We start from the raw sequence: 27790 nt of genomic DNA, 5'->3' as shown, positions 1-27790 counted from the left end.
CCTTGAGATGTAACTTTGCAAAGCTCCCATGGACTAATTATTTAAATTGTATGAACTTCTCGATATTAAGACAACCTCAGATCATGGTGATCTGAGAGTGAGCAATGTCTACCTCGTCACAGCAGGCACTTCCACCTGGTTATTAATTTAATATTTCATCAGAACTACTTTGAACTGGCATAACTGCCCATCCTAGGTGCTCAATGGAAGGTGCTTCAGTTTTCCATATACTGCAGTTCCCACTGGTGTATGGTTTGTACCAGAGCCTGCATTTGTGTATATACTTGGCACATAGTTTGACTCTTGGTGAGACACTAAAATAACCAGTTCTTGCTTGGTAGGCAGTTTTAAGGATAGTTATGAGGTCATGTCTTTGAGGTCAGACACCACTTTAGTTCTTAGGGCTGTGGTCCAGATTGAGTGTGGTGATCTAGCAAAGTAAACTCTTGGCACATTGCTGTTTCATTACAGATATTCTGGCAGCTTCCGTAACACCCAGCAGTTTTTGTGCCACACACTTCTTCCAGTCTGTCATCTGTTTAGTGTCAGCCTTTTAACTTTGCCCACCCTGAAGTTACCCTGTTAGCTCAGACTTGGCCCAAAATGCAGATTCTGTAACCTTAGTGTTTCAGTATTATTGTTATTTTAGTTACTTGCATACTCAGACATTTTAATTGAAGATGAACCTCTTCACAAACACTGACATACTTGTCCTTTTAGTGTTATTATAGTAGGGAAATTTTTTTGTCTCATGATTTGCAAGTTGGTAGCTGACCCACTGAGAGATCAAGGCCAGTATGGTACTCTGTAACGTAGACTTTCCATATTATGCCATATACAGTCAAGCTGCAACAAACAGCTCTGACTATGAAAGGCTTTTAAATGATGGCCCCCTGTAGTATCAAAAGGCAGATCATTAGACACTCTTAACTCATTCTTTGCATCTATCTTTTCTTTTATTCTTTTATTTTTGTTTGCTTTTTAAATAAGTGAGCCATATAAGGCTTCTTAAGGCTGATTCCACCCCAAAAAATGAGAATGTATGTGCTGATTAAGCTGTGAAAGTGATTTCTCATGCCTGGTGATCTTTCAGGAATCTACTTGGTTTGGCTGTCTGTGGTCTGAGAGACCAGACATGAGTACTGTGTCAGCAGAGACATCACATTTGAAGTCAGTTATCCAGGAATAAACTTGTCAAACATTTTGTCCTGTTTGCACATTTTCTTGTTTTGCATATTTCATTGGAACAGCAGAATGGATGGGGAGAGAAGGGAGGAAATCGGAGAATGACAAAGTTTCTGTAGAGAATCAATCTGCTTCTTGCCCAATTGTAACTCATCTGGGGAAAATTCCTTACTGTATCTATTTAATCTTTGAAATGCTGATGCATTCCTGCCATAGAACATTTGTCTTGTACTCAAGGCTTATCTGAGGATCAACAAAAGTAAAAGCTAGCAGTGAGTTATTACAGCTTAAAATGAGACATATTTGATAAATGTGTTTAAAACATGACCAGCATTTCATGGCCAGATTTCATGTATTGGATATTTCATGTTTCCAGAATAAGATACTTGAATGCAGAATTTCATCTGTTATTTGTAAGGAACCATAGCAGTGCAGTATAATTAACTTGCTTCTAATGCTGTGGCTACAGCAAAGTAATAGATTAAACTTCTACTCAGTAAAACCAGATCCAAAAGCTCTAATGAGTAAACAACATGGCTTGTGCAGTTTATGCTCATGTGTTTACTGGGGAAGTAGCAGGGAGTGTTAAATGTAAAACAACTTCTACTGTTCATATGAATTAAGATTCTGTTCACGAGAGAGAGAGAGAAATTTTATTAAACAGACATTTGCACATGAGTGTACTGAAACAGCAGTGTGGATCTTGAATGTATTGATGGATTCTGTTCTCCATTCCTTGAAAGTAAATAATCTATTTTCAAGCTGGGAAAATAAGAAACTACGATGAATTGGCAAAGGAATTGGTATTGTGACAGTGGGATTGGAGTAGAGCAGTTGCTCTTCCATGTGCTTATCTTGATCTAGCCTCGTAATAAAGCAAAAGAAACTCCATGGATTGTATAATTCAGGAAATAAACTTGAAGAAATATTAGATTTATTACCTCTTAGTCATTATGTAAGTAAAACATCTCTCATTAAAATATTAGGTAAAAGTCTTCCTTTGAAGCAAACGAGTCATATTTCCTTCTTGTTTTTTGCAAGGTCACTTTATGAAAGTAACTTGGTCTATGAAAAGTCAGTAAGAAATTAACACTGTTACTTTTTTTCCCCCTAGGAATTAAGAGAGGACAACATTGTATTAATTGAAACAAAGGCCATGCTGGAGGAACAGCTAACAGTGGCAAGAGCTCGTGGTGATAAGCTGCATGAATTAGAGAAGGAAAATTTGCAGTTGAAATCCAAACTTCATGATGTAGAGCTGGTATGCACTTTCTTTTTTGTTATGCTAATTTTTTTGACTTTCATTTTTATCATTATGTTATGAAAACAGGTCACAAAAACTGGTGGAGACAGGCAAGTAAATCAATAGTGCTTTTGAAAAGGTTTTTAGATTGAACTTTCTGTACATGAATTCTTGAAATAGTGTAATGTTAACAGTGCAGATGCTGCCAGTGCTACTTTGTATGAGACTGAGTTTTATTTTCCACAGAAGGTATATCACAATTTTAAAATACAGACTGCTTTCATACGTTTTGTTAATGGAGATACTAAAATCTGTTGAAGTAGTCTCTTAAATGTAGGAAATAAAATCTACTCTAGTAAATAGTCTTTCTTACTTGAAACAAAATCCCTAGCTATTTGTCTTTAAGAATCCATTACCACTGTAAATATCACAACATTCAAAAATTTCTCTGTGTAAATCAGAGATATGGTTTATTGCTTCATGAATAAGGAAAGGTAGTAATTGGGAGGCTACTGTCTGCAAACAAAATGCAACAATGGACTTAAAAAACCCACTAGAAATACTAAATACTGTTTTATCTCTTGTATTTTAATTTACTGTCCTCCTCTTATTATTCCGCCATGATTTGAATTATTGTGGGTTTATCTATACAGGGTTTTCAGCAGGTTCTGTCTGAAATAAAAATATGGAGTACCTTGCAGTACCTGGAGGGAGCCTAAAAGAAAGATAGAGGGAGACATTTTACAAGGGCGTGTGATGATAGGATAAGGGGGAATGACTACAAACTAAGAGAGAGTAGGTTTAGATTAGATAGTAGGAAGAAGAAATTCTTTACTGTGGGGGTGGTGAGGCATGGAAAGAGGTTTCCCAGAGAAGCTGTAGATGCCCCATCCCTAGAAGTATTCCAAGGCCATGTTGGACAGGGCTTTGAGCAATGTGGTCTAGTGGGAAGTGTCCCTTCCCATGGCAAGAACTGCATAATCATTAGTGTCCCTTCTATCCCTAACCATTTTATGATATTATGATTCAGGATATTATAAAGGTTGTGTGCTGCTCAGCTTTTCCGAAGTTGCTGGAGATTTTGCATGCTTTTCTGGATGACTTAATGAATTTTTGGTTATGATTTCTGACAGCTTGAGAACCACTGAGGCAGCATTTCAGTTCCCACAAAAGCAAATGTCCAAAATAGTCATAAGAAGCAACAATAGATTCATTCTCCAGATCTTTTTTCAGGAGTTAGAATTCAAATTATGAGGCAGGTGTTACTTGCTGATCCATATTACTGTGTCCATACGATGTGATAAATTGAAGTTCTGCAGAATTCAAGGTTCTAGCTGAAGAATTTCCAGTGTGTTAGAGCATGATGCTACATGTTTTTGAAGAGCTTAGCTGTGGAGACATTTTGAATCTAGTCTGCCATACTAGTCCTGGCTTGTACTGTCCTTGCCATCCCCCTCTCTCCAAGTGTATCATGGACCAGAGCTGGTGCTAAACGGGGCCAGTTGGGCTTTGCTTTCTGTGCCTTATATAGGTAGCCCACAGCAAACATTTAAAGCTGAGGACCCATTTCATTATGAAATCACAATGTTTGAGGAGATTGTTCTACCCTCAACATACACTGTGCTTGTAGCACCTCAGCCTAGAATCTCAGGGATGAGGTGAACACGCTTTCATTCATGCGTGTCTTTCACAGGACCGGGACACAGACAAGAAGAGAATTGAAGAGCTGCTGGAGGAGAACATGGTCTTGGAGATTGCACAGAAACAGAGCATGAATGAATCTGCACACCTAGGCTGGGAACTGGAACAACTGTCTAAAAGCACTGATCTTGCAGATAGTGAGTACCAGCTGGGTAGCTGTGGTGTTTGTGGTCTGTTTCAGAATAAACAGATTGGCTGACTGAGATGGGAACAGAAGTTGAATCCAAGATTGAAAAACTTCCCTCACTCAGCCACTTGACTTTGTCCTTGATTTTTTTTTAACTTCTAAAATGTATTCATCTTCCTTTCACTTTCTTTTGAAAGCATCAGAATGTTTTTCTTTTGTTTTGTTCATCACTGAGACAGTGACATTTAAGTATCGCACCTTAATAAAAATTAAAAAAAAAAAAAGAAAGCTTTGTAAATGACACAGCAGAAATGTCACACTGAATATTTCTAACTGAATGGTTGGGTCGAGTCTGTGATCTTTAGTGTTCTTTAGTACCGTTATTACACACAATTAACTGGTCTTTAAGTCCCAGGAAGTAATGTATGCTGAAGTCATTTATTTTTACTAGATACTGAAAAATGTGTACAGCTAAAAAAACTGGCCGATTTTTTTTTTTTCTTTGAGTGGTTGGTTTGATTTCCATAACTGTCACAAACATAACTAATTTGTTCTTCACTGGACAGGCTTTAGCATTGGTTTCTGTGTTTTACATTTATTCTGTCTATCATACCAGCCTAAATAACAATTCTAAGTGGAACTTGGGAAATATAAGCTATTTCCTCTAATTCAACATGCAGCTTTTATTGAGTATTCACTTTATTTTGCTAAGACTTGAATGTTTGGCTTTGTGTACCAGGAACTGCTGAACTTGAGGACAAAGGAATAAATTAGAGTAAGCAGATGTTTTCAGTGAAACTGTCTAGAATAGCTTTGTTTTGTAAAACAGCTGTGTGGCTGACACTTAAGTCTGAAATCTTGCTGTCTAGGATTTGAGTTCTCTTCCATAAGATTAATGGCTAGTTAATTGTTACTTCTAAATAATAATCTTGCAAAGCAGGTTGTGTTAGCCTAAGAAATGAATGTCACTCTATTACTCCTTCTTTGTAATCAAGGCTATTGCTCATTGTGCTAGTGAGGCAAAAACACAGTTCTGTCAAAACTTAGAAATTTTGATCAAGAGTATTTCAGGAAAATGTAAAAATACCTAAATTTTGTGGCCTGTTTAAAATAACAAGTTTTGTTCCCTTGCTGATTTGCTTTCACTATTGATGTAATAGAAGGAAGAATGCTAGTTTTATTTTGTTAACTTTTCTTCACTAATTTCTATCAAACATAACTTTCAAAATTTGCTTGAGTGATTTATCTCTGCACTGATGTTTAGCATTTTAGCACTGAAGCTTCAGAAACTCTGATTAACCAAAGAAAAGAATGAGGAACTGAGAACATCCATAAACTTGTATTCAGTAGGAAAATGTAATGGTGAAGGAAGCTGAAATTTATTTTTTGTTTTTCGAAAGAACATTTAACTCTGGACTTCTATTTCGTGGAAGTGCTGTTATGATTTTACAGTAATTCTCTTTAAGAAGTTTTATTTCAATCCATGTTGCTGTTCTGAATGCAGCTTGTTTGTACAAACAGGGTCAGACTGCAAAATTCTTTTGGAAAATCTCCTGTTCCTAGATATCAAGTTGAGTCTGCAAGAGTGGCAGATAGAAGATTTTACTAGCTAGTTCAGTGTATTTTATTAAAAATAATTTTAAAAATAAGCACAGGAAAAAGTAATTTATGTGGACTTGACTTAAGAACAGAACTCAGCTGGAGTATTTAGTTAATGTTAACTATTTGAATCTTCAGCTGACCAAAGCTGTCCAGGTGATGCTTCATGGAATAGACAAACAAGATTTTACCCATCTCAGAAAGTTGCCAGCTTAAAGTACTCAGTGTACTGTAGTGCTTATTTAGAAGGAGTTATTAATTTTCTTAGATTTAAAGACAGTGTTAAAGTAATTTAATACAAAATGTGGTTTTGAGATGATGGGTGGCAATTATTTCATGTGAACAAGAAGCTCTTGTAATTTTTCAAATGCTGGGTGGAGAAATTAACAGAGCAGTGAGGCTCAGGTGATGGATTTTGAGGCTGAGAGGTAGTGAGACTTGATCTACAAGCATTGAGTAAAATAGCATCTCTGTTGTAAAACTTGAATACATTTTTCAGTTCTGAGATTTCAACTTCAGACACTTCTCAGATCAGCATTCTGATTGGTGTCCTGTGCCTGTGTACCCAGCAGTAAATTATTCTCTGTGATTCAGCATGTTCTTGATGAAAAGGTTGTAAAGATAAGCACTGGAATTCTCTTTAGTAAGAATTGTTTCTATGACTAAATGTGGTTGAATACCTGAGTTTTCAGTAGCAGGGTTTTACTTTCTGCCTCAATTTATTTCCTGCGATGAAAGAATGAGATGATATCAAAGTATATTTTGTTACTAACATTAGACATGCTCCCAACATGACTAAAGCAAATTTAAGAAGAGTTAAGAAAGTAAGCAACTTTTGAGATGGCTGACTGTTGAGATAGTGCTCTATTTATTAAAGGTATTAATGGTTATCTGTGAAAACAGGTTCTGTTTTTAACCAAGTATTTACTTAGCAGTCAAGTTGAAACTGTAAGACCAACAGCAATAATCTTCACCCAAGTGGATCTTGCGTACCTCAGGAGACTTTTGTGAATTGATTAGTGCCACCTTCTGCTTCTTGTGTTCAACAGCCAGAAAGTCCTTTGTGTTTGAGTTGAATGAATGTGCTTCAAGTCGAATACTGAAGCTAGAGAAGGATAATCAGAGCTTGCAGAACACAATCCAAGAGCTGAGAGATGCCTCCTTGACCTCCAGAGAGAGCAGCCTAAAGTTTGTGGAACTGGAAAAGGAAAATCAGCAGCTTAGCAAAAAGGTAATTTGCTCACAGGAACCAACAGAGCTCGTAGTTTTTTCAAACACAGGGCTGTGCAGCACTCCTGAATGGTGAGAGTTTTCAGGGAGTTCACCCATGATCCCCGTAAGACTGTCCACGATTTTGGTCCCATCTACTTAATTGCATTCTAATGCAATTAAATTCTAATAATTTTATTTAATGCCTTCTGCTTCACTGCCTGTTTATGTGCATCACTGTAAGAAAAAGTGACTGTTCCTGTTAAATTAAAGCTGGTTCTCAGTTCCTGTTTGTCCCTATCAGATTGTACTGTTGATTGTGTCCCTTTCTGTTGTCTCACAACAGTCATTACTGGAATAGGAAGCCATAGTCACATTGAACTGTTTCTGGTTTTTGAAAGTTCAATAATTTTTACATGTAACTCAAATAAATTACACAGGTGAATTCAGAAATTTACAATTCGGCAAAATTGCAGTGGTGATTTTGGATGCTAAATATCTTTCTTGCTGTCCAGAGTCCTGGACCTGCTTTTTCTTGTCCTCTTGGCTGTTACAAATTCTCTAGTGTCTCTCTCTCTGTGCAAACATCTCAGTTCTTTCAATCTTTGTGACAAACATGTAGGTCATCACTTTGGAAATTTACTTACACATATGTGTGTGTTGCACTCTGTTGTTAACTGTGATTACATTTAGCTCAAATGCCAGCTTACTGCTTGGCCTTGTGAAACACACTGCTCAGTTCACCTTCAACTACCTAAGCTTTATTTTTGTCTGACTAGTTACTTGAATCCTCAGTTCTGATGAATTGAGCCAAGTGCTGCTGGGGAAGAAAGATGCTTCCTACTCTAAAGTATAAAACATTTTCATGTTGGATTTTTACACATTCCTACCGTTCATAAATTATGAAGAATATAAGGCCCATTTCTCCTTTTCCCATTACTGCTGTAACCTGTGTGTGTGAGACATTGATGCAATGATTTCAGTTCTGTTTGGCTTGCCTGTGAGCTAGCTGAATCCCTTAAAGGTCAGGGGGAGAAAGCACCTAGATATGAAATGCTGCTTATGGATTCCTAGATTGTAACAAGCCCATTTCTCTGCCAGGGAGAACAGCATCCAGCACTGAATCATTCCATCTTCTGGAGAGATTAATTTGCTAAGTTGATATCAGTTCTGCTTCTTTTCTTTCTTTTGTGAACAAGGAAAACTGCAAAGATTAAGTTCACTCTACTCTTCCCTTTCACACTTCTATTTATGACCTGTTGTGTATAAGCAATTCAATCCTGCTCTAATTTACATGCCTAAAATTGGAGATGGAGGCATAGGAAGCACTCAGCAGATACCTGGGGTGTACAGCAATTTAAGTCACTTGAACAACTGGTCACCCTCTGGCTTTGCCCCAGGCAGATTCCTGAGGGCACCACCTGTTACAGCACTGTATTGGTGCCAACAGTTGTGATTCCCTTCAATTTGAATACAGCAAGGTGTGCCAGGGGAAACAATAGGCAAAGTCTCTGATTTGTTGCAAAATTATTATTACAGTGGGCAGGGGAGAGTGCATGAGCTCTGGAGGATTGTTAAAGTCAAGCCTGTGTAAGTCAGAGAACAAGAGATAAAGAAGTATTTTTCTCAAATGTTTTATGTCTTTGGGGTTGTTTTGGTAACTTTCCTGAGATATCTGTAGTAAAATCTTGTCTCCCTAAAGCCGTTTAGCTGAGCTGAGATTTCATCCACTGAGACTTTCAAAAATTGTTGTTTGAATATGCTTGTTTATCTGCTGATCTAGTTGGTGGGATCATGTAGCTGAAACAAGATTATTCAGGAAGTAAAAGAGGAGATGCTATAAAGGAAAAGTTATGTACATTTTTTTCCCTTTCTTTCAAGGTTTTCAGGGGAGGTAGTAGTAGAAAACCCTCCTTCTAGGTGCACTCAAGTACTAGCTGTCCAAGTACCTGTCTGTTGTCTGTGCCTTTCTGACTTACTGAAAAGATCTGTGAACAGTAGTGTCTTACTTGCCTCCAGTTTTCTGGGAAGTGCAGATAAGATCAGCTGTTTTTGAACTACTGAGTTTGTTGCAGCTTTCTCTGAACAGCTCCTTTGACACCAGTGAACCTCCACATGGCTACATTTCTGACTGCTGAGCCCTCCTTATCTCCAATCTGGGCAGACCCTGCTTGTTTAAACACTTCCTGTAATGAGGGGCATGTTGACACAGGCAGAGCCCAGCCTCCAGCTATTTCCCACTTGTAAGAATTAGGTTTAATACCCCTCTCATTGACATTTTCACAGTTGGCAGAGTTGATAATAGCAAAACAAAAATGAGCTGATACTTGTGTAGAGCTGTAGGTGCTCACAGTACTTTGTAAGCTTAAAAAGGAATTATTTCCTGACTTGGGGAGTATAGTTCCCAGAACCTCTTGGCTCTACGTACTGAAGAGCTACTGCTTTTCTGTTCTTCATGCATTACAAGTACAGCTTTCAAAATGAATAAGTAAGAAAACTTTGTTGTAGGACTGGAGCCTTATTCATAAATCTTTCGAATACAGTATTGTCACCTGCTGGGGAAAAGAGGGCCAACAGAAGACAGGGAGTAGGAGTGTAAACTTGGTCACTCCAGTGCTTTAGTGTTTTTCCTCTGTTCCTGTTTTAGGTTGATGTTTTGGTCTTATAGTGCTGTTGCTCACTGAAGTGTCTCAATAACTCTGCACTCACTGGTAGAGTAAGACCATCAGTGATGGAGAGGGCAGGAGGAGGCAAGTCCTTCAGGAAGGGAAGCACCAGAAACTTAATCACTATTGACAGGAGCACAACAGGGCATTCAGCAGGCAGGTGAACTAAGCATTTCTTACTGCTGTGCCTTCCTTATATGCTCTGATCTTTAAAGGTATGCAGAAGATTCTTAGCACTGTGAGAAGAGCAAGACAGTCCATTTCCTCCTCTGAGACTGGTAACTGCAGGAGGGAGGGATTTTGTCTTTCAGCCATAGTCCCTGTCTCATTTCTCTCTGGTCTTCAAAATTACTTAAAAAGTGCACATAGTCCTTGTGTCGAGCTGTGGTTGATGTGCTTTGGTGTGTTCTCTTCACACAGATTGAGAAGTTGCAAAATCAAATTGAAAAAGAGAAGCAAAGCAATCAAGATTTGGAAACCTTGAGTGAGGAGCTGATAAAAGATAAAGAGCAGCTACAAGTTGTCATGGAGACTCTAAAAGCCGACAAAGACAGACAGGTGAGAACTTCTCAAATGTAATATAGCAACGTGTGCTCAGTAATGGTAATTCAGGGATGCCATTTAGAGCATCTGGTTCTCTCAGGGAGATAAAGCAATTTGAGAGCTATTAAGTGCAGGTTGAACTTGTTCAAATCGAGGTTAAAAGCTTCTTCAAGTGTAAAAGCCCAGTATGTTTTGCTGATTCCTGCTCTTGTTACCATAAGGGAATCTTCAGGCTACTATATTAACAGACATTTCCCCTTGAGGGAAAAAAGCCCTTGGATCTTACTGAGTGGAATACCAACTGGTTTTAGGATGTGCAAATAAATCCCCACTTTGTTGCTGAAGATTGGTCTTCCACCACCTGTGTGTCATGACCGGTTTGGTTGAACTTCTTTAGCCACCCAGCCTTTTTTGCTCTGTTTAAAGGAGATGCTGAGGAAGTACTTATGTCTTCTGGATTGACATGTTAATTGCCCTTCAGCTTTTACCACTGTGCAGTGTGCATGTGCAATGCCTGAAAACTCTTATTACAAGTTTGTGCAGGTGTCATTTGTACTAATTTAACAAATGAAAAGAATACAGACACAGATCATTAGAGACTGGTCTGAATATTCTCAACCTGTATTAAAATTTACTCTTAAGTTTTTGTGAGGTGAAAGTTAAAAAGCAAAACGTCTTATTTGTGTAGTTCTTTTCATCTTGAAGGATTTTTACCCAGACTTCTCCCTGGGAAACTGCTCTTTACCAACAAAGTCTTACATTTTAGTTAGAACAAACACAGAGTCTTTGTGGCAGGAATTAATAGATGGTTTGAAGGTAGGGCAGAAAGTAAAACTAGAAATATTCCCAAATGTTAAAAAAAAAACAGGTTTTGATTTTGTCAGGTCTAGGCCCTTTTGATTTCTGTGGATGTTGTCTAGTGTAGGAATGAAATGCAAATTGCAGTCTAAATTACAATTACATCAGTTGAAATTTGACCAGTGGGATAAGTGTACTGTCCTTACAGAAGTGGGTCTTTAATGACATCTGTAACTGCTCTACATTTTCAAGTATTCTGAGGTTCCTGGCACCTTACCAAAGATAATTTCAGTCTTCAGATCCCAAAGATGAAGGTAAACCTAGACAGAAAGATACCCTCTATTAAGAATGATTAGTAACAAAGCATCTTCCCCAAGGTATTCTCTGAAGGTCCTCTGTCTGCTTTCTCCTTCCACCCCAGCCTTCTTGGATGGTAGCAGGAATGTAGCACAGTTTTTAATTTATTAAAATCATGAGTTACCAGAGGAAACAATTTTTTCAATAATTTGGGTTCTTGGTTATAGTCAGTTCGCTGAGAAATTTGTCTTGGATTAAATGGATATGGTTTTGTTAACAATCATCTCTCTGCTTTAGGACTAATTTGTACCACATTTGTAGGGTAGATGAATAACATTTGCACAACTGTTTATGTAGATAAAGGACCTTAAACAAGAAAATGATCACCTTAATCAAGTTGTCTTATCCTTGAGACAAAGATCACAAGTGAGTAGTGAGGCAAGAGTGAAAGATATTGAAAAAGAGAACAGAATCCTTCATGAAACGGTAACCGAGACAAGTAGCAAACTGAGCAAGCTGGAATTTGAGAAGAAACAATTGCAAAAGGATTTTGATCAGGTTAGAGAAAAAGTGGAAAGAGTGGAAGAAATGGAAAAAGAGCTCCACCGGCTGGAGAGGGAGAATGAACAGCTCACAAAAAAGGCAGCAGTGATGAAAATAGTGACAGAAAAAGTGGAAGTTCTTGAGCAAGAGAATGGCGATCTGGAAGTGGAAAACAGGAAACTAAGAAAATCATTGGACACATTACAAAATATTTCCATCCGGCTTGGTGACCTGGAAAGGGACAACAAGCAATTGGATGAAGAAAATCTGGAGCTTAGAAGAGTGGTAGAGACCATGAGATTTACCAGCACAAAAATGGCACAAATAGAAGCAGAAAATAAAGATTTGGAGAGGGAGAAAGAGGACTTAAGAAAGAATGTGGAAATGTTAAAAGCAATGAACAAGAAATCAGAGAGACTGGAGCTAAGTTATCAGAGTATCAATTCTGAAAACCAGAGACTTCAGCAAATTGTGGACAACAGCAGTAAAAAGATCCAGGAATTAGAAAAAGAAGTTCAAGGAATGGAGAGTGAAAATCAGGTCCTCCAGAGGAACCTTGAAGAGCTAAAGGTTTCTGCCAAACGGCTAGAGAGGTTAGAAAAGGAAAACAAAGCCCTAGAACAAGCAGTGTCTCAGCTAGAAAAAGACAAAAAAATGCTAGAGAAAGAAACGAAACGGCTTTGGCAGCAAGTGGAGCTGAAAGATGCTATTTTGGATGACAGTACAGTCAAGCTGGCAGTTGCTGAGAAGGAAAACAAGACACTAGAGAAGGAAATTGCTCGATTCAGAGATTCATCTAGTAAACTGAAAGAGTTTGAAAAGGACAATAAAGACCTCCTAAAGCAAGTTACAATTGATAAGAGAACACTAGCTACACTGAGAGAGGTAAGCAAAACAATTCTACTGGGGTGTATGCTGCTTTTTTTTCCCAGCTCATTGAAGTACTAAAGGGATATATCTTTTCCACAGGAGATCTTCACAGCCTTAACAACAGTCACTGGCAAGTGTTGCCTTGGAAAGTGGAACATGCCAAGAACTGCACTTGGTGCAGTTGTGCAGTATTCCACTTTGTGTCCACAATACAAAGTCTCAAAATAATGTCTTTTTTTCATGCAGAATAAAATTTTAAAACGGCTGTGTGGTGCCTGTTAACCAAAGACTTTGATACCTTCTCTAACTATGATCACAAAATTGTTTGCTAACTTGAGAATTCCAAAAGGGAAGATTGACTCTCAGGTCTAGAAATTTCTAGCACTTGCTGAGGCCACATTGACATCCATGTTCTGAAAGAGACTAAACCATCCCAAATGACCAATCTAAACCAGCTGCACCAAGATTTTGCTTTTCAGCTACCTTGCAGCATCTTCCCCCAAATACTTCCCTGCTGAGTGAGAGCATGCTGAGCAGCAGTGATCTCTCCCTTTGCCAAGCATTAGGACACTGGCAATCTAAGCTGTGTGTGCTAGAAGCTGACACTCTTATAAGTGGCCTATGAGCAGATTCAGATTATTGCAACTTGTTCTCATTGCCTGTCTCGGCTGCTGTTGTCCTGCCAGAAATAGGATTTCCTGTGCAGGAGCATTAAAAGGAAAAAGGGTTGTGCTATAGTAGCTCAGTGAAATAGATAGGTTTAGCAAGATTAATACAGTAAGCAGTCACTTACTTCAATATTTAGTTTTATTTCAATTTTTGAAGCATTAGTGTAATTTTGAGGAGGAGATAAACTGTCAGAAATACCTTGACACAGTCCCAAGTTATGTTTCTATCCAACTTTCCTTAAAAATTAATAAAATAATATAATTTCTAAGAGAGTACCTTTATAATCTTGCCATTCTCAGACTTTTGCAGATTTCCAGTAGTGCAGAGACCATACAGTAACCCATCTTCTTTTCCTTAGTTACTTTCTATAGATCCTGCACAAGAAGTTCATGGATTTTGAAGGGACCTCTTTACAGAGCACTGAACTGACACTGACCTTAATCATATGTTATTTTACCTTGCTCTGCGAATGAATTCATGGCTAAATTCATGATGTCAGAGGACTATTGAATACCTGCAGTTTAACAAAGTATTTTTATAAAATTTTATTCTTGCTTCTGTTTGATATTCAGGATAATTTTCTTTTTTATGCTAAGTTTTTCAGTAGCTTTTTTGTTCTTTCTTCATGTGTTGTTTAAGAAGACTTTTAGCAGAAATACAAGCAATGTAGATCTCTATGGTGCATTCGTATTTCAGAGAATTTTAAGTGGTAGGGATCTTCACACTTAGCTGTGCACCAAAAATAATTTGTCCTTTTTAGAAATGCAAGCTGGCACTATGTCTCCCCAGGCCATTTCCACACAGACCACTTGACTGGCACAGCAGCAAAGCATTGTTCCAATATACCTTCTGGTATATTCCTCACTGGGTTCTGCTTTAGTTTCTTCCCAAAGAAACCTGAATTTAACCAGGCTGCATCAGTAGGTATCAGAATAAGTGACCAAGCTCTCGTGTCCAGAGCTGTCCTGTTTCTTATGCTACAATGTAGTTACACTTCTGAAATCTAGGCCAGTAATTTACTGTATGTCAGAAACTCAGAATGTTACTCACTATTGACCCTGTTACCAAGATCCTTGGTAATAACATCATAGCCATAACACCTCAGGAGACTTCCATACTGAAGCCCTGTTGCTCCTCCGTGTGTGTGCCACTGCTGGCAGGGCTTTTTGTCCTAGCTGAGAGGTGGGAACTCCCTCTGCTGGTGTCCCCTGTGTGGCACAGAGATGGGGTGGTGTCTCCTGGCCTGCACATTCCCTCCTTCTGCAGGCAGGCACAAAGCCAGTGTTGGCAGAAGTCGTTCAGTACAGTTAGTGAGACAAAGGCCAAAAGAAGCATTCTGCAGGTTTATTCAAGTGACATGTAAATAAAACCAGTAAGTTTAATTCTGCAGTCAGCTGTCATTGAAGAAGAATTTTAGTTGGCCTATTTGAAACTAGGAAAATTAATTATCCAATTAATTTTTCAGTGCTCTTTAAAAAAGTGTGTAGTGCTGGATAATTACAACCACCCTTTGCATAGCAATTAATCATGTTAATGCTGTTTCAGGATTTGGTCTTGGAGAAGCTGAAGAGTCAGAAGTTGTCTAGTGAGCTGGACAAACTGAGCCAGGAACTGGAGAAGATGGGATTGAACAAAGAGCTGCTGCTGGAGGATGATAATGGCAATGATGACACGTAAGGAAACTGAGCTTTTCGAGTAATTCATTTGATTCAGCCTAACTGAAGCCCTTTGCCTTCCTTCTTGGTTCTCATTTGCCTCCTTGCCATTACCCTTAACAGTTTTGGACATAAACCACATTTTTCTAAGGCAAGCTTGGCAGCATACTCTTTAAGTTTTGCAAAACATTTTCTTGGGTGGAAGGAAGAAATGCCACTTTCTCTCTCCATGCTAGCAGTGTTACTACAGTTCCTCTGTACTCCCCAGCAGTGTAGTGGGTAGCTATTTCAGTGTGTATTTCAATTTGTGTTCTCTTTAACAAGGGAGAATAGTGTCTATTAAACAGTGTCTGTTATTACTTCACATAATTGGTGATCCAGATACTTGTTAATATAAACATAGATGTTGCCAAAGAAATAGCTGACGGCAAGGAATTCCTCTGTAAGTCCTACAGTAATGAACACAGAAAATCCCAGCAACCTGTGTGTGTATTGGTTTCTTGGTAAGACTTACTTAGAGAAACCTACCCATCTTGTAGAAAGATCTTCCTCCTTGTCAAGAATGTACAAAGAAGCCATAAGAAGAGTTTTCTGTAGTGTAATTATGGGAAAAAGAGAGAAACTTATTTTCTTTCAGGTTATGTAACTCTTTGATAATTCTGTAGAACCATTCTGGTTCTATTACAACTGATTGGATTTTCCGTAAGTGAATTCCCCAGCTATAATCTATCAGTAGCAATCTGCAGCAGTAGAGGAAATCATTTTCCTGAAGAAGCAAGCATGTATAATTTAACATGTAGTGAGATTGGGAACGGGTTAAGGTGGCTCATATCCTAGTGGCAGATATTGGAAAGCTATTACCTTACTTTTCAGAAAATACAAGGTTCTGGAAAGCAAAACTGAATCAGCACTAAAATCTACTCTAACTGTGAAAGAAGAAAAGATTGCAATGCTGGAAGCTCAAGTGAAAGACTTTCTGAACTTGAACCAGCAACTACAGAATGATCTAAATATGGTAAGAGCTTAAGTGGATTTTAATTTTTCACATTGCATTTCTGCACATTCAAGGATTTTTTGGTTTGAGGTTTGATTTTTTTTTTCTAAGAACAGACTGGTTCTTCTCCCTATGCACATCCTTCCCAAGAACCTTTTTTCACTCAGTTGCCTTTTTTTTTGTGCCTTTCCATGTAAAGACACAAAATTAATAAAAATTGTGCTAGGTGCACATGACGGGGGGGGGTGTTCTCTTTGTATATCTGTTTTCCCATGTTTTTCTGCCTTGTTTTCAGTTTCTATGTTTTTCTACCTTGTTTAGTGGAAACTTAGGCTGAGGAAGACTGCAGTTGAAACATCTCACCTAAGAACAGCCTGATTGTTAGGTGACAGTGAGCTTGAGTTTAAAGGCACCTGACTGGAGGCCAAGAGATGTAGAATCTTCCACCTGTGTCTTAGCTTCCCTGTCTGTGAAGTGGGGTACTAGTAGTTGAATCTTTGAAAGTCTGTACAGTGCAAGAGAAGAGTGACATATACCATCATTATTAATGCATTATTCCAGTTCTCTCAGTGTTGAAGCTTGTTTCTTGTTGACTATCTAGGTCAAGAAGAACTTTGATGCACTTCAGCAGACTCAGCAGGATGGGCAGTATGCTCAGAAGTCACTGAGGAATTCAGCAGAGAAGCTCATTCCCAAGCAGCAAAGGAATGAGAAACTGGAAACGGGGCACCAAGATGCTACCACAGAGCTGCTGAAACTGAAGGATAGGGCCATTGAACTGGAAAGGAATGTAAGCCTTCTACTATTTCTTCTTAGCTCACAGACTTCTCTTGTGTTCTTGAGTGGGTTGGTGGAAACTGGATTTTTGAGCTGAAAGGAATCTGGTAGGTTTTCTGGAGCACTCAAGTCTACCAGATTCCTTGGGTGTCTCTTAGGACTGCATGGGCTTAAGTGCTTCATGTGTCTTATGTCCGTCTTGTCCCATCTTTGCAGGGATTAATCCTGTGTGTGACATCTGTCCTACCTTCATTTAATGCTGCAAAGAGGTTTTTTTATGCCTTTGTTGCAGAGTGATCATCACTTACTGTTTCTCGATCTTTGATAGGACTCCAGATGATCAAGTCAGCTGTTTCTTTTCTTCCTGTCACCCCTTCAATGCCATTTCCCTTTCAGAATGCAGCCCTGCATACTGAGAACCAGCTGCTTAAGGACCAGCTGAAGCATTTGGAAACACAGAATGTCTCCTTCAACAATCAGATCCTGACACTACAAAAGCAAAATGTCTTCCTTCAGGAACATAACACTGCCCTGCAGACACAGACAGCCAAACTCCAGGTCAGGACATCCTTGTGCTCCTGTTCCAGGAGGTTGGATTTGATTACAGTAGTGTGGAGATGATGACAGCTAATAATGAAATGTTTGTTTGGTAGGCTGATGTAATGATGGGAAGATGATGCCCAGGAGGTGGAGTTTAGTTTGAGATCTGAATTTCTCCAGGCTAGAAGGGAAATTGGGTCTGTAGCTAACATTTAGTAGCTACCTTAAGCAGGAAGGTGGTTATTTAGAGAAAACTAATTAAAATTAATATAGCAAAATCCAGATGTGTTATTTCCAAAGCTACACTTCTGAAGTAAAAAGTGCTTTGCTCTGCTTTTTTGTGTTAATGTGAAAGAGCTCGGCGGAAATGGAAAGAAGACACAAGTCAATTCCCCATAGACATTGTAGCAATGAGTTCTAATCACAGTTTTTAGGCTTTCAGACAAAATGTCAAAGTTGCCAGTGGAAAAAATACTCTTAAAAATTACTTGACTTAAAAAAATACTTTGAGAAAGAGACCAGTTTCGAAGAACAATATTGGATCATCTCTCTCCTTCTTGCGTGGCTGTCACTTTTCAAGCTGTTCTTCTTACATATTCAAAATCGATTTTCTTTTGTTCTTGTTAATTATTTCCCATCTGTAATTGACTTGTATTAGCAACATATAAAATCAGTGCACCATCTCTCTACTGAAAACAGACTTGTTAGGAGTACTGCTCACATATACAGTGTTAGGAGTATCATCCACATACACAGTGGTGCAGTTAATATTTTTGAGTTTGAGTGAACCTGAGTTTCATTACTTGTGCACAAATATGGGGTAATTTTTGACTCTGATCATGATTGTCAGAGCTGCAGTTGACTTGTGAGTATTCCAGATCATCTTGGTCTTCAGGCTCAAGAGCTGGTGGCAAAACAGTGTTTTTTTCAGTTGGGAGGTTATCGTGATAATTTTCATACTACTGGTAGCATAGCTTTATGTGGTGCATGCTACCAGCAGTAATACCAAAATGATGCCAAATTATACATAGATGTCTTAAGTTGGCAAGACAGTGTAGGCATTCTTGCCTAACTCTCTATGGATGTAAGGTGCTACAAAATGTTTGTTGTATGTACCAGTAGATGTGAATCAGTAATACTTACTTTTTATTTTGAAACTTTAGGTAGAAAATTCAACTCTCAGCTCCCAGAGTGCTTCATTGACAGCCCAGAATGCTTTGCTCCAAAATCAGCAGACAGCCAAAGAGAATGAGAATGAAAATCTACTGAAACAGAAGGAGCAGCTGAAAGCTGAATATGAGTCATTGCTTCAGGACCATGAACACCTTGCCTCACTGCATGAACGGCAATCTGCAGAGTATGAAAGGCTAATAAATCAGCACAGCTGCCTGAAAACATTACACAAAACCCTGGATCTGGAGCACAAAGGTCTGCGTGAGAGGTACGCTCATTGCTCAGGGGTGCAGTGTAGCAACAACATGCCTATGTTACAGTTTTAGCCTTAAATGTTGTCTCCAAATACAAACAGAACTTAGAGTTGTTGCCCTGAAAAATTGCCTAGTCATTCTTGTCATTAGGACATTAGATGAAAATATTTGCAAAATTCTAGGTTTTATATCTAAAGGTACAGAACAGAAGTGACTGATATTTAGCAAACATGGGCTTGGATCTCGGGGATGCTTTGTCAGAAGTAGCTTAAATGCTTCTACTACATTTAAGGATTTGTGCTATAACAACATACAGCTTTAAAAACATTCTCCAGTTCTACTGTGTGGAGTCTCTCTTCTAACCATAAAGTCTGCAGGTCACCTATATGTGAGTAGTGTGTATCTTGAGAAATTTCAATAACTGAACCTCGTGGCATCTGTGTCATGTCAAAGGAGGCTCTCTGAAGGAAGCTATATTGACTTATGAGATAATGATGTATTATTCATTTTCTTGTAGTTCTCATAATCTAAAGCTTTGGCTTCAGGCCCTTCAGTTCAATTAGGCAATCAGTAAACTGTTGATTGTTTAGTCTCTAATCACTGTCATTTTCTGACAATTGTGCTTCGATTGAGCAATATATATAATGTACTACTACAAAAATGCTGCTCTGCCTACCTCTCAAACTTACAGTTTTCAGTGATTTTCCTCAGCACTTGTATTTAGGTTTTATTTCTGTGCAAGATCATGAGTTGGATTCAGAACAACTCAGTGGTGATCCTTGATGGTTGACTGAAAACTGGTGCTTTTCTTTCCCAAAGACTGAGGAGCTGGCAAATACAATGTGTGGTAGATTTTTATAAAGTACAGAAGTAAACTATTGTGATTAAAATATCCACTGGGGCGGTGTGACAGGACAGCTGCTCGGGCTGTCTACTAAATGAGCTGTAAGTGATTACACAGACACTGTTCCTGCTTACCAAGTCATTCACAGACTGATTAATGGTTCTCATTGATTCAGGCTTTGCTTGAGATTACTACACTGCAGTGTGTTAAGGCAGTTTGCTGTGTTCTTTCTTTGCTTGATGAGTACCAAACACTAAGCAGCACTAGCCTAAGGAAAAAGTGTTTTTCAAAGAACAGGTTATCTATAGAGGTAAGTGCTCACATCACTGTAATCATTAACAGTTTGGACTCTCTTTCTGAGGTGTGACTCCTAGTGAGAGGTGTTGCAGGGGAGCAGATGGTGGCCTTCTCTATATTCAAAACAGATTGAGTTTGGCAGTTTTAAATGTGCAGTATTGTCCTCAGCAGATCAGTCTTAAAAGATGCTTATCAAGGTGATTTGTCCAAGGACTCCATTTGGCTGTCAAGAAAAAAGCCACAAGCTACTTTTTTAGTGCATGTTCTCCTGTTTTAGTTTTGTTCTCCCTCCATCATGTTCTGCTGAGGGAACAGAAGGGAGAAAGAGTAGCATAAGAAAAGTTTTCTTACACCTCCTTTTTTTAACTGAGGTATTTAACTAAGATGGAATATTTCACTTTCAAATTCGGCTGAAATGCACCACCTGCTATGTTTTTGCCAGAGCAGCTCAGTGCAACCAAGATGTTTTCTTGTGTGGTTTTTAGTCGATGGGTTTTACATGTCACAACTCCAAGGTGATTGTTTTTCCTCAGCTGGTAACAGCACTGTAATCATAGTTCTGTTGCTTAAGGCAGGATTACACTTCCACACAAACCTATGACTGCAGCTTGTCTAATCTACAGCAACTTTAGTTAGCTTGTGCAAGTCCAACAACATGTACAGCCAAGGTCCTAAAGGTTTGTGTTGTTCACTCTGCTGCGTTCTAACCACAGAATATTTTCTGCACCTGAGCAAACTTCATTAAACCTCTTTTGGTTCAGTCTGCACAGTATTAACACTGCAGTGGGGATATAATAATGGGTTGTGTGTAACTGCAGTGAAATGGCCTGTCATAGCCCAGGAAACCACAGATGTGTGGGTTTGGCTTAGCAAGAAGAAGAGAGTTAGTATGTTAGGGTCATTGGCCATTAATAGCAATTTTTTGACTTTGTGATATCTGGCTGACCATCTCAGTGAACACAGAGAGGCTGGCTTCTCCTGCATTTTTAAAATTGCTTTGCATATTGCATGTTACTAAGGGAAAGTAATAACCTCATAGCTACAGTTGATTAACAGAACCCTGAGCATTTATTTGTGGCATTTCTTTGACACTGGAAAAAGAATCCCTGCTTTGTAGGGTTACGTATTGCAGGGAGTTGTATTATTATGTTACCAGTGCTGCCTGTTAATTATTTTTTCTGGGTTCCTTTTACCACACTTTTTGTCATAGCTGAGCATTTTCAAAGTTGTCTCAGCCACAAATACCTACCCATAGTATTTCTCCTCAAAAAGTATTTCTTCTCAAAAGAAAGAATAAAAGCCAAAAGGAGTAAAGAGGACTACATTTGTTCACTCCTAGGAATGGATTGTGTCAGAGCCAAAATGGATTCTATATGCGTGTACAAGAAAATCTTTTTAAAACCCTTCTGTCCAAGAGCCTGATGCTTTAAAAAGTGAAATGAATATGAGTGTTGAATAGTCTACAGGAAGAGTAACCTGGTCCCTAGTGGTAGAGCTTGTCAGGTTGCACAAATTGTGCTCAATTTGTAGACTCCAGGCTGAATCTCCACTACAAGAAGATTTTGCCTGAGGATTTCATTAGGGCTCCCAACATGAACAATCATTTCCATTTTTACAGACAGTCTCCCCTTTCTTTCCTTTCACATAACAGCTAGGAGAGCTGCTGTGGTCTACCTCAGGCTCAATGTGGCAGCCTGTGGTGCTAGGCCTGGCTGGTAACACTGGACCAGTATTCTACTTTTCCTTGAGGAGGCTTCTTTAAAACATAGAGGGCTTGGAGAAAAATGAAGAGTGGCCCTATCATACAGAGGCAGCAAAAGAATTTACAGCACAGTTTCTGCAGAGACAGCCATGGTAATCTCTGCCAAGGGACTGACTGGAGTTTGTCTTCTCAGATTCTGCATTGGCACACAGTCTGTCCAAATGCTCCTTGGAGCTGGATGTGAAACCTTCCTCTGCTTTCAGGTTCTTCCATTTATTGTACACATTGAATTTGAAATGTCCCAGAGCTGAATGGAGCAAGAAAACAAGTAAATAAGGTTAATTAAACTCTACTGCTGTTTCTGGGAATGAGTAGCATAAAGCAGCTTTTGTCTGGGAGACAGGTACTTTCCTGTGTGCCCCTTCAATGGACTAGAATTTGGGACAGGCTGTAATTTGACTCTGGGATGAATGGAATGGTAGCCTGAAAGAAAAACAAGTTGGCAGGAGTCAGTGTATTTGGTGCTGTCTGCTGGTTTTGGTTTTGTTTTGAAGTTTTCATGACTGCAGAATAACTGTGCTTGCCATTCATCTCTGCTGGCATGAGAGTTGCAGAAAGATGATGCTTGTTCTCTTTAGCTTTTTAAGCAATGCTGCATCTTCCACCTAGATTCTGTTCTAAAATTACTTGGAAGAATATTTCTCCATTATTGACACAGATGTGTCTGACAGTTTCGGGCAATACCCTTTTATTACAGTGACCAAAAAGTGTACTGATGACTTTGGACATAGACTGCACCAGTGGCCCCCGTGGCCTCTGCTGGTGTGTATGGGCACAGATTCTGACAGAAGCCATCAGAGCGGGGAAAAAACAGCAAGCTCTGGTAACACCTTGCTGCCTTGTGATTTCAGTCCACCTTGTTCTTCTCAGCATTTCCTGAATGCAAGTGGTGTAGAAACTCAGGGAGGCTGAACCTGCTGAATCCATGCCTGTGCTAAATATCAGGGGAGTTGTTCCACATCTCAGTTACTTAAGCATTGCAGAGATCAAAAATAAAGACACAGTTGATGGCATCAGCCTTTTCTCTCCCCCCATCTTCCTGCCCTGAATGGTTTATGCACAGGTTGTATAAACCAATTAATACTGGAAGTCTGGATGTGAACACTGGTTTTGCTCTTGATGTTTTCACTACTGAACAATAGAGCAGCTCAAGCAGGTGAATCAAGCTCTGCTTGAACGTGTTTTGCTGTCAACTCACTGATACCTCATCATCCATCTGCAATATGCAGGAGATATGTAGGATGCTATTACCTCTGCATATAACCTAATATGCATTAGGTGGTTACCTAACAAACTCTTGCTCATTGCACTGCTTTCCTGTTGCTTTTTGGGAGTTGCATTCTAGTCAGGTTCTTGACTCTTGCCACTGTCAATTATTTGTGACTGGGATTTTGGTTTAGTGGTGCAGTTTCCATTCATTTTGCAGAATCTCACGCTTTTGCTAAATGACCAGAATCTGAAATTGAGGTTAAGAGTCTGGCAATTGTGTTTCAATTTCCTTAAAAAAATACTTTTCTTTTTCTTTTTTTTCCCCTGAAGTCTTTTCTGCTGATTTGTATACTAACCTGAATTTTCATGTATAGTGTTGAATTCTTCAGCTTTGGTAGAAGTTCATCAACATAAATGTGGATGAAATAAATAAAGCTGGAAAAGAAGATGCTTTCTGATCATTGTGGTATTATGTATTAAAATATTAACCCAGAGGAAGAAAAATGTTTAAATTAAAGCTGAGCGAATGCTATTCCTCCTTTTGCAGATACAACAGTTTAACGAAACACAAAGCTGAATTGGAAGAGTTGGAATTAGTTTTAAAAACTGAGAGAGAAGTTTTGCAACAAGAGAAAAGATCAAATGCAATAACCACTGGGGAAAATCAGAAGCTGAGGGAGGAACTGGAGAGGTATGGTTCCTTTGCTAAATTGTTATATATATCTCAATTAAAAGTCAATTACGCAAAACATGGATGTGTTGCTTTAGCTCTGAAGTACCTTCATATAACATGTCTGTTCTTTTTGCTCTATTTTGGTATTGTTAATTTGGTAATTTTAGTTAAAGATTGTCAGCTTCATGAGTACCGTCAACTGACACTGTTATTTGGTGCTTCAGACCTGGGACCATTGCTCATGCAAAATAAACTTTCACATCTAGTTGGTTCAGTTCACAAGCATTTTCTGCAATGAATTGTTTCCAAGCACTTGCCTTTAGGCAGAGCTACAAATGCCCTACACACCAAATTATACTGTGGTTTTTCCCCTTGAGGAGCACTGGTTTAAGGTTTTTATACAATATGATTTTAGCTCTAGGAGTTTATTTTCTGTGGTCCAGAGAAAACTGCCATTCTTGTCATTAAAAACATTCTTAGAAACTCTTGATCAGTGGGTAGCTGTTCACTTACGGCTTTTTGAGAGCCACACCCAAAAACCTTCCTATAGCCTTGTTCATACTACAAAGGTGTTTTGAGAATCTGTTTGGTGCAAATAAGGGCCCAGACCACATCAAGCTGAAGCAATGTCAGGTTGAATCATATTTTAAAATAACATTTTAAGATGAGCTACAGTTGTACAAGTGTACTTTAGAAGAGTGAAGAGCTCTCCAGAGGTTTTTTCAAGTTTGCTTTTCCTAATTCATTTTCTCAGGGACAAAAATACTGCATAATGTTGATTGCAGGGGTGGCCGAGAGCCAGGCTGGTCTGTTAGTAGGTATAGAACTTAATCTGTTTATTTAGTTATTTAATGTTATGACTTCATAATTTGTAGACATTTTTAGAATTACATAAAAGTGTAAAAGAATGCTACAGTATCTTATTACCACACTACAGTGTTTCACACTTCAGGACACTTAAATGCTCATATTTCATGCCTCAGGATAAAAAAAAAAAGTGAGTTTTCTTTATTTGTGCCAAATAGAGCTGCCTTTATAGCCAAATGCTCTTAAATACATTGCGCCTCAGAAATTTGTGGTGTGTTTCTTACATATTGAAGAAATAGCAATTTTATTTTCCATGTGTTTTCATTTCAGTTCTTTTGCAGATTGGAAACTTTTTATAATGTTAACACTACTTCTTAATAACATTTTATTAAATGCTTAGAATAAAAATGCTTAGGAGTTACTCTTTGGAACTATGCTTGATTTAGTGAGAGCTGCAAACTGATGGTGTGGTCTTTGAATGTGAGGTTATTTCTGTAAAGTGTCCTTCAGAGGCCTGCTGTCTTCTTTGTTTTTAGGGTGAATTTCTTGCACAACCAGCTAAAGGCAGAGTATGAAGGGCTGCATTCACACACTAAAGAGCTGAAAACTTCTTTGAACAACTCTCAGCTGGAGTTGAATCGTTGGCAAGCTCGCTATGATGAGCTGAAAGAACAGCACCGGTCCATGGAGATATCTCTGACCAAGCTGGAAAACCACTGTGAGGTAAGTAGCTGTAGATACCCAGGTACTGCTTCTTTTGGGTTAGAGAGGTGCCATTCATTGTGTGAAGCTTTTGACATGCTGTATATAGAAGGTCAAGCTATGTAACAACAGCCCCATACAGCTTGAACTATATAGATTTATATCTTAGGTTGCCATGCTACTGTGTTATCTTGATTATGGTGCACTCCAGGGAACCAGAAGCAGAGGAGAAATTAATTTGTCTTGTTCAATAGCTCCTGTCCCGTCTAAAGGGAAATCTGGAAGAAGAAAACCATCATCTCCTGAGTCAGGTTCAGATGCTGAGCCAGCAGAATCAGATGTTATTGGAGCAGAACATGGAGAACAAGGAGCAATATCATGAAGAACAGAAACAGTACATGTAAGAAAAAAAGAGATTTGAATTTGAAACCTAAAAAAGTAATCTAGACAAATGCAGAATACAAATTATCTATCAGAAGAGCAGGAAGTGAAATGATGGAATGCTAAACTCAGTAGTACTTCTCAAAGAAGAGGAGACTGGGAAAGGGTTTTAAGATTTTGGAAAACAGCTAAGTTGCAACAAAAATTTAGTCCTATGAGAGTAATTTTATATTTAGGTTCCTGAAGAACAGAAAATTTTGTACTCCTCTTGATTTTTTTCCTTTGCATTTCAAGCTTTGATGTAGTTTTTAAGGATAGGGACATCTACATACATTGCTGTGTCCTTCATGCACAGGTTGACACGCTGAAGTGTGAGATACCCTGTTTAAAGATACTGTGCGTTTACAAAGAATCCTGCTTTCACTGCAGTGAATTTCTCTTATAGGTATGAAAGAAGGAAGAAAAATGTTCTTAATCCCAAGAATTTTAGTTTAAACACATCAGGACGATGTGGGAGTTACTGAGTTGAGTTTTATACCAGTACTGGCTTATAGGGTTGAAGTGTTAGAAATTGTTTACTGAAATAGGCTGAATACAGTTCAGATGTTCTCTGATCTGTTTATCCTGCTGTCTGTTCTATGATGGAGGTATATTTGCCTTACTACTTGAATGAAAATAAGATTTGCCAACTTCCACTGTCTAGGTTAACAAAATAATCAGTAAAAAATATAGTTTGTCTTAACACTCACCAAACTCTGCCTGAGATATTAGTTAGTAATCTTGCACTACCATCTACTGTTGTTCTTTCACCTTTCATGCTTTATTGCACAAAAGTCACCCATCAGCATGGTTGGTTGGCTTTTGCATTTGCTCTCTCCAAACAGACTGTAAATCATGAAGGTTCAGGATAGGAAGATATTTCAGTCTCTTTCTCCTCTTGGTGGCTTTTGGTCTTCAGTTTTTTGATTATGCTTATAATTTCATAGAGATGACTCAGAATATGCTTTCCCCCCTTACAGTGATGAATTGAATGCCTTAAGGAGAAACAAGGAAAAACTTGAAGATAAGATAATGGATCAGTACAAGTTCTATGATCCTGCTCCAAAAAAGTAAGTTCCACATGGATTCAATTCTGCTGTACAGATCAGTGTGGGCAAGAAAAGGCTTTCCATAACTGGGAGTAACAGAAACTTCATCTGAAGTAAAGGTGGTGTCATCTCTACTTCTCTCTTCCCTCTCACTCTGCAAGATATTCCTTGAAGCAGCAGGTTGTGTTAATGAAGAGCACAGGGCCTTATGTGGGACCCTCTGTATTAATACAAGTATCTGAAACTCCAAAAATTAATTGGGAAAGAACCACTTTGCTCCCAGTATGGTGACTAAAGAGCACTAAGAGCTTTCAGAGCTGCTCTTTCAAAGCAAGGGATAATAACCATTCTGTCAGAGAGAAGGGACTTAAAAATTATATTCAGAGCAACAAAAAACAGCCAGGTTAATTCTACCATACATTGTTCTGACTGATAACCTTAGCAAAGAGGCTTCGAGCAGCTCTCATTTCTTTACTCCTCAGTCTGTTCCTGTAGTGGAGTTTTTCACACTGTAGGAATGTCTTATGTGGTCCATATGTGTAGTTTAGATTTCTAGCAAGGGAACAGTTGTCTTTCTCACATTTCTGATGCTGAAGAAATACTTTTGTAGAAGTAATTTTCTCTTTAGTAGAGAAATGGATCTCAAGTGCTGTGAAATTCATGGGGCATTTTTTAAACCAATTCATGACAGTAAACAAATAAGAATGTAGGATGGCTTGATGACTTTAGCACAGCTGTAAACTTCTTTGGGGAGTATTTCTTGTAGCATTTTCTGAATTCCGTGCACAAAACCTGCTTTATCAGGAAAAACCCCTGGATTGGAGCCAGAGCCTTAGTCAAATTCATCAAGCCAAAGAAGGAGACTCCGAGGGAGCGGTTGAAACCAGCAGCAGAAAGCTCCACATGGCATTCTGAATCCCCAGAGATGATAAACTCTCCATCTGCCTCCCAGAAATTGAAACATCAACACGAGGCTCAGGATAATACCTCTCAAGGGTCAGACCCTGGGGAAGAGAGGGAGAACCCTGGGAGTTCTTCAAACAAAGGTAAGGAATGCCCAGCACAAATTCATGAGCTGAAATTTTTTTAAAAAGACTTAATGTATAGGATATGGTAATGCCCAATCACATTATATTTCTGTCCTTTGTTTGTTTGCTTGTTTTTTTGTTTGTTTTGGTGGGTTC

General features: G+C 38.7%; 1 protein-coding gene across 1 annotated transcript in view; it reads left to right on the top strand.

The window, feature by feature from the left end:
• CCDC88C (coiled-coil domain containing 88C) overlaps positions 1–27790 on the top strand; it is a 94628-nt gene that overhangs the window by 56151 nt on the left and 10687 nt on the right. Inside the window, exons 11-25 of the mRNA XM_062494494.1 lie at positions 2300–2446; positions 4122–4266; positions 6905–7086; positions 10151–10288; positions 11726–12796; positions 14996–15123; positions 15979–16120; positions 16701–16889; positions 17273–17434; positions 18580–18857; positions 23503–23646; positions 24972–25158; positions 25392–25537; positions 26538–26627; positions 27411–27652. Coding sequence (XP_062350478.1) covers positions 2300–2446; positions 4122–4266; positions 6905–7086; positions 10151–10288; positions 11726–12796; positions 14996–15123; positions 15979–16120; positions 16701–16889; positions 17273–17434; positions 18580–18857; positions 23503–23646; positions 24972–25158; positions 25392–25537; positions 26538–26627; positions 27411–27652 — 3391 coding nt within the window. The remainder of the gene's footprint in view (positions 1–2299; positions 2447–4121; positions 4267–6904; positions 7087–10150; positions 10289–11725; positions 12797–14995; positions 15124–15978; positions 16121–16700; positions 16890–17272; positions 17435–18579; positions 18858–23502; positions 23647–24971; positions 25159–25391; positions 25538–26537; positions 26628–27410; positions 27653–27790) is intronic.

Source organism: Cinclus cinclus, chromosome 6 (genome assembly GCF_963662255.1).
Source record: "Cinclus cinclus chromosome 6, bCinCin1.1, whole genome shotgun sequence".
NCBI lineage: Eukaryota > Metazoa > Chordata > Aves > Passeriformes > Cinclidae > Cinclus > Cinclus cinclus.
The sequence above is the reverse complement of the archived record's forward strand: the minus strand, read 5'-3'. Positions and strand labels throughout refer to the sequence as shown.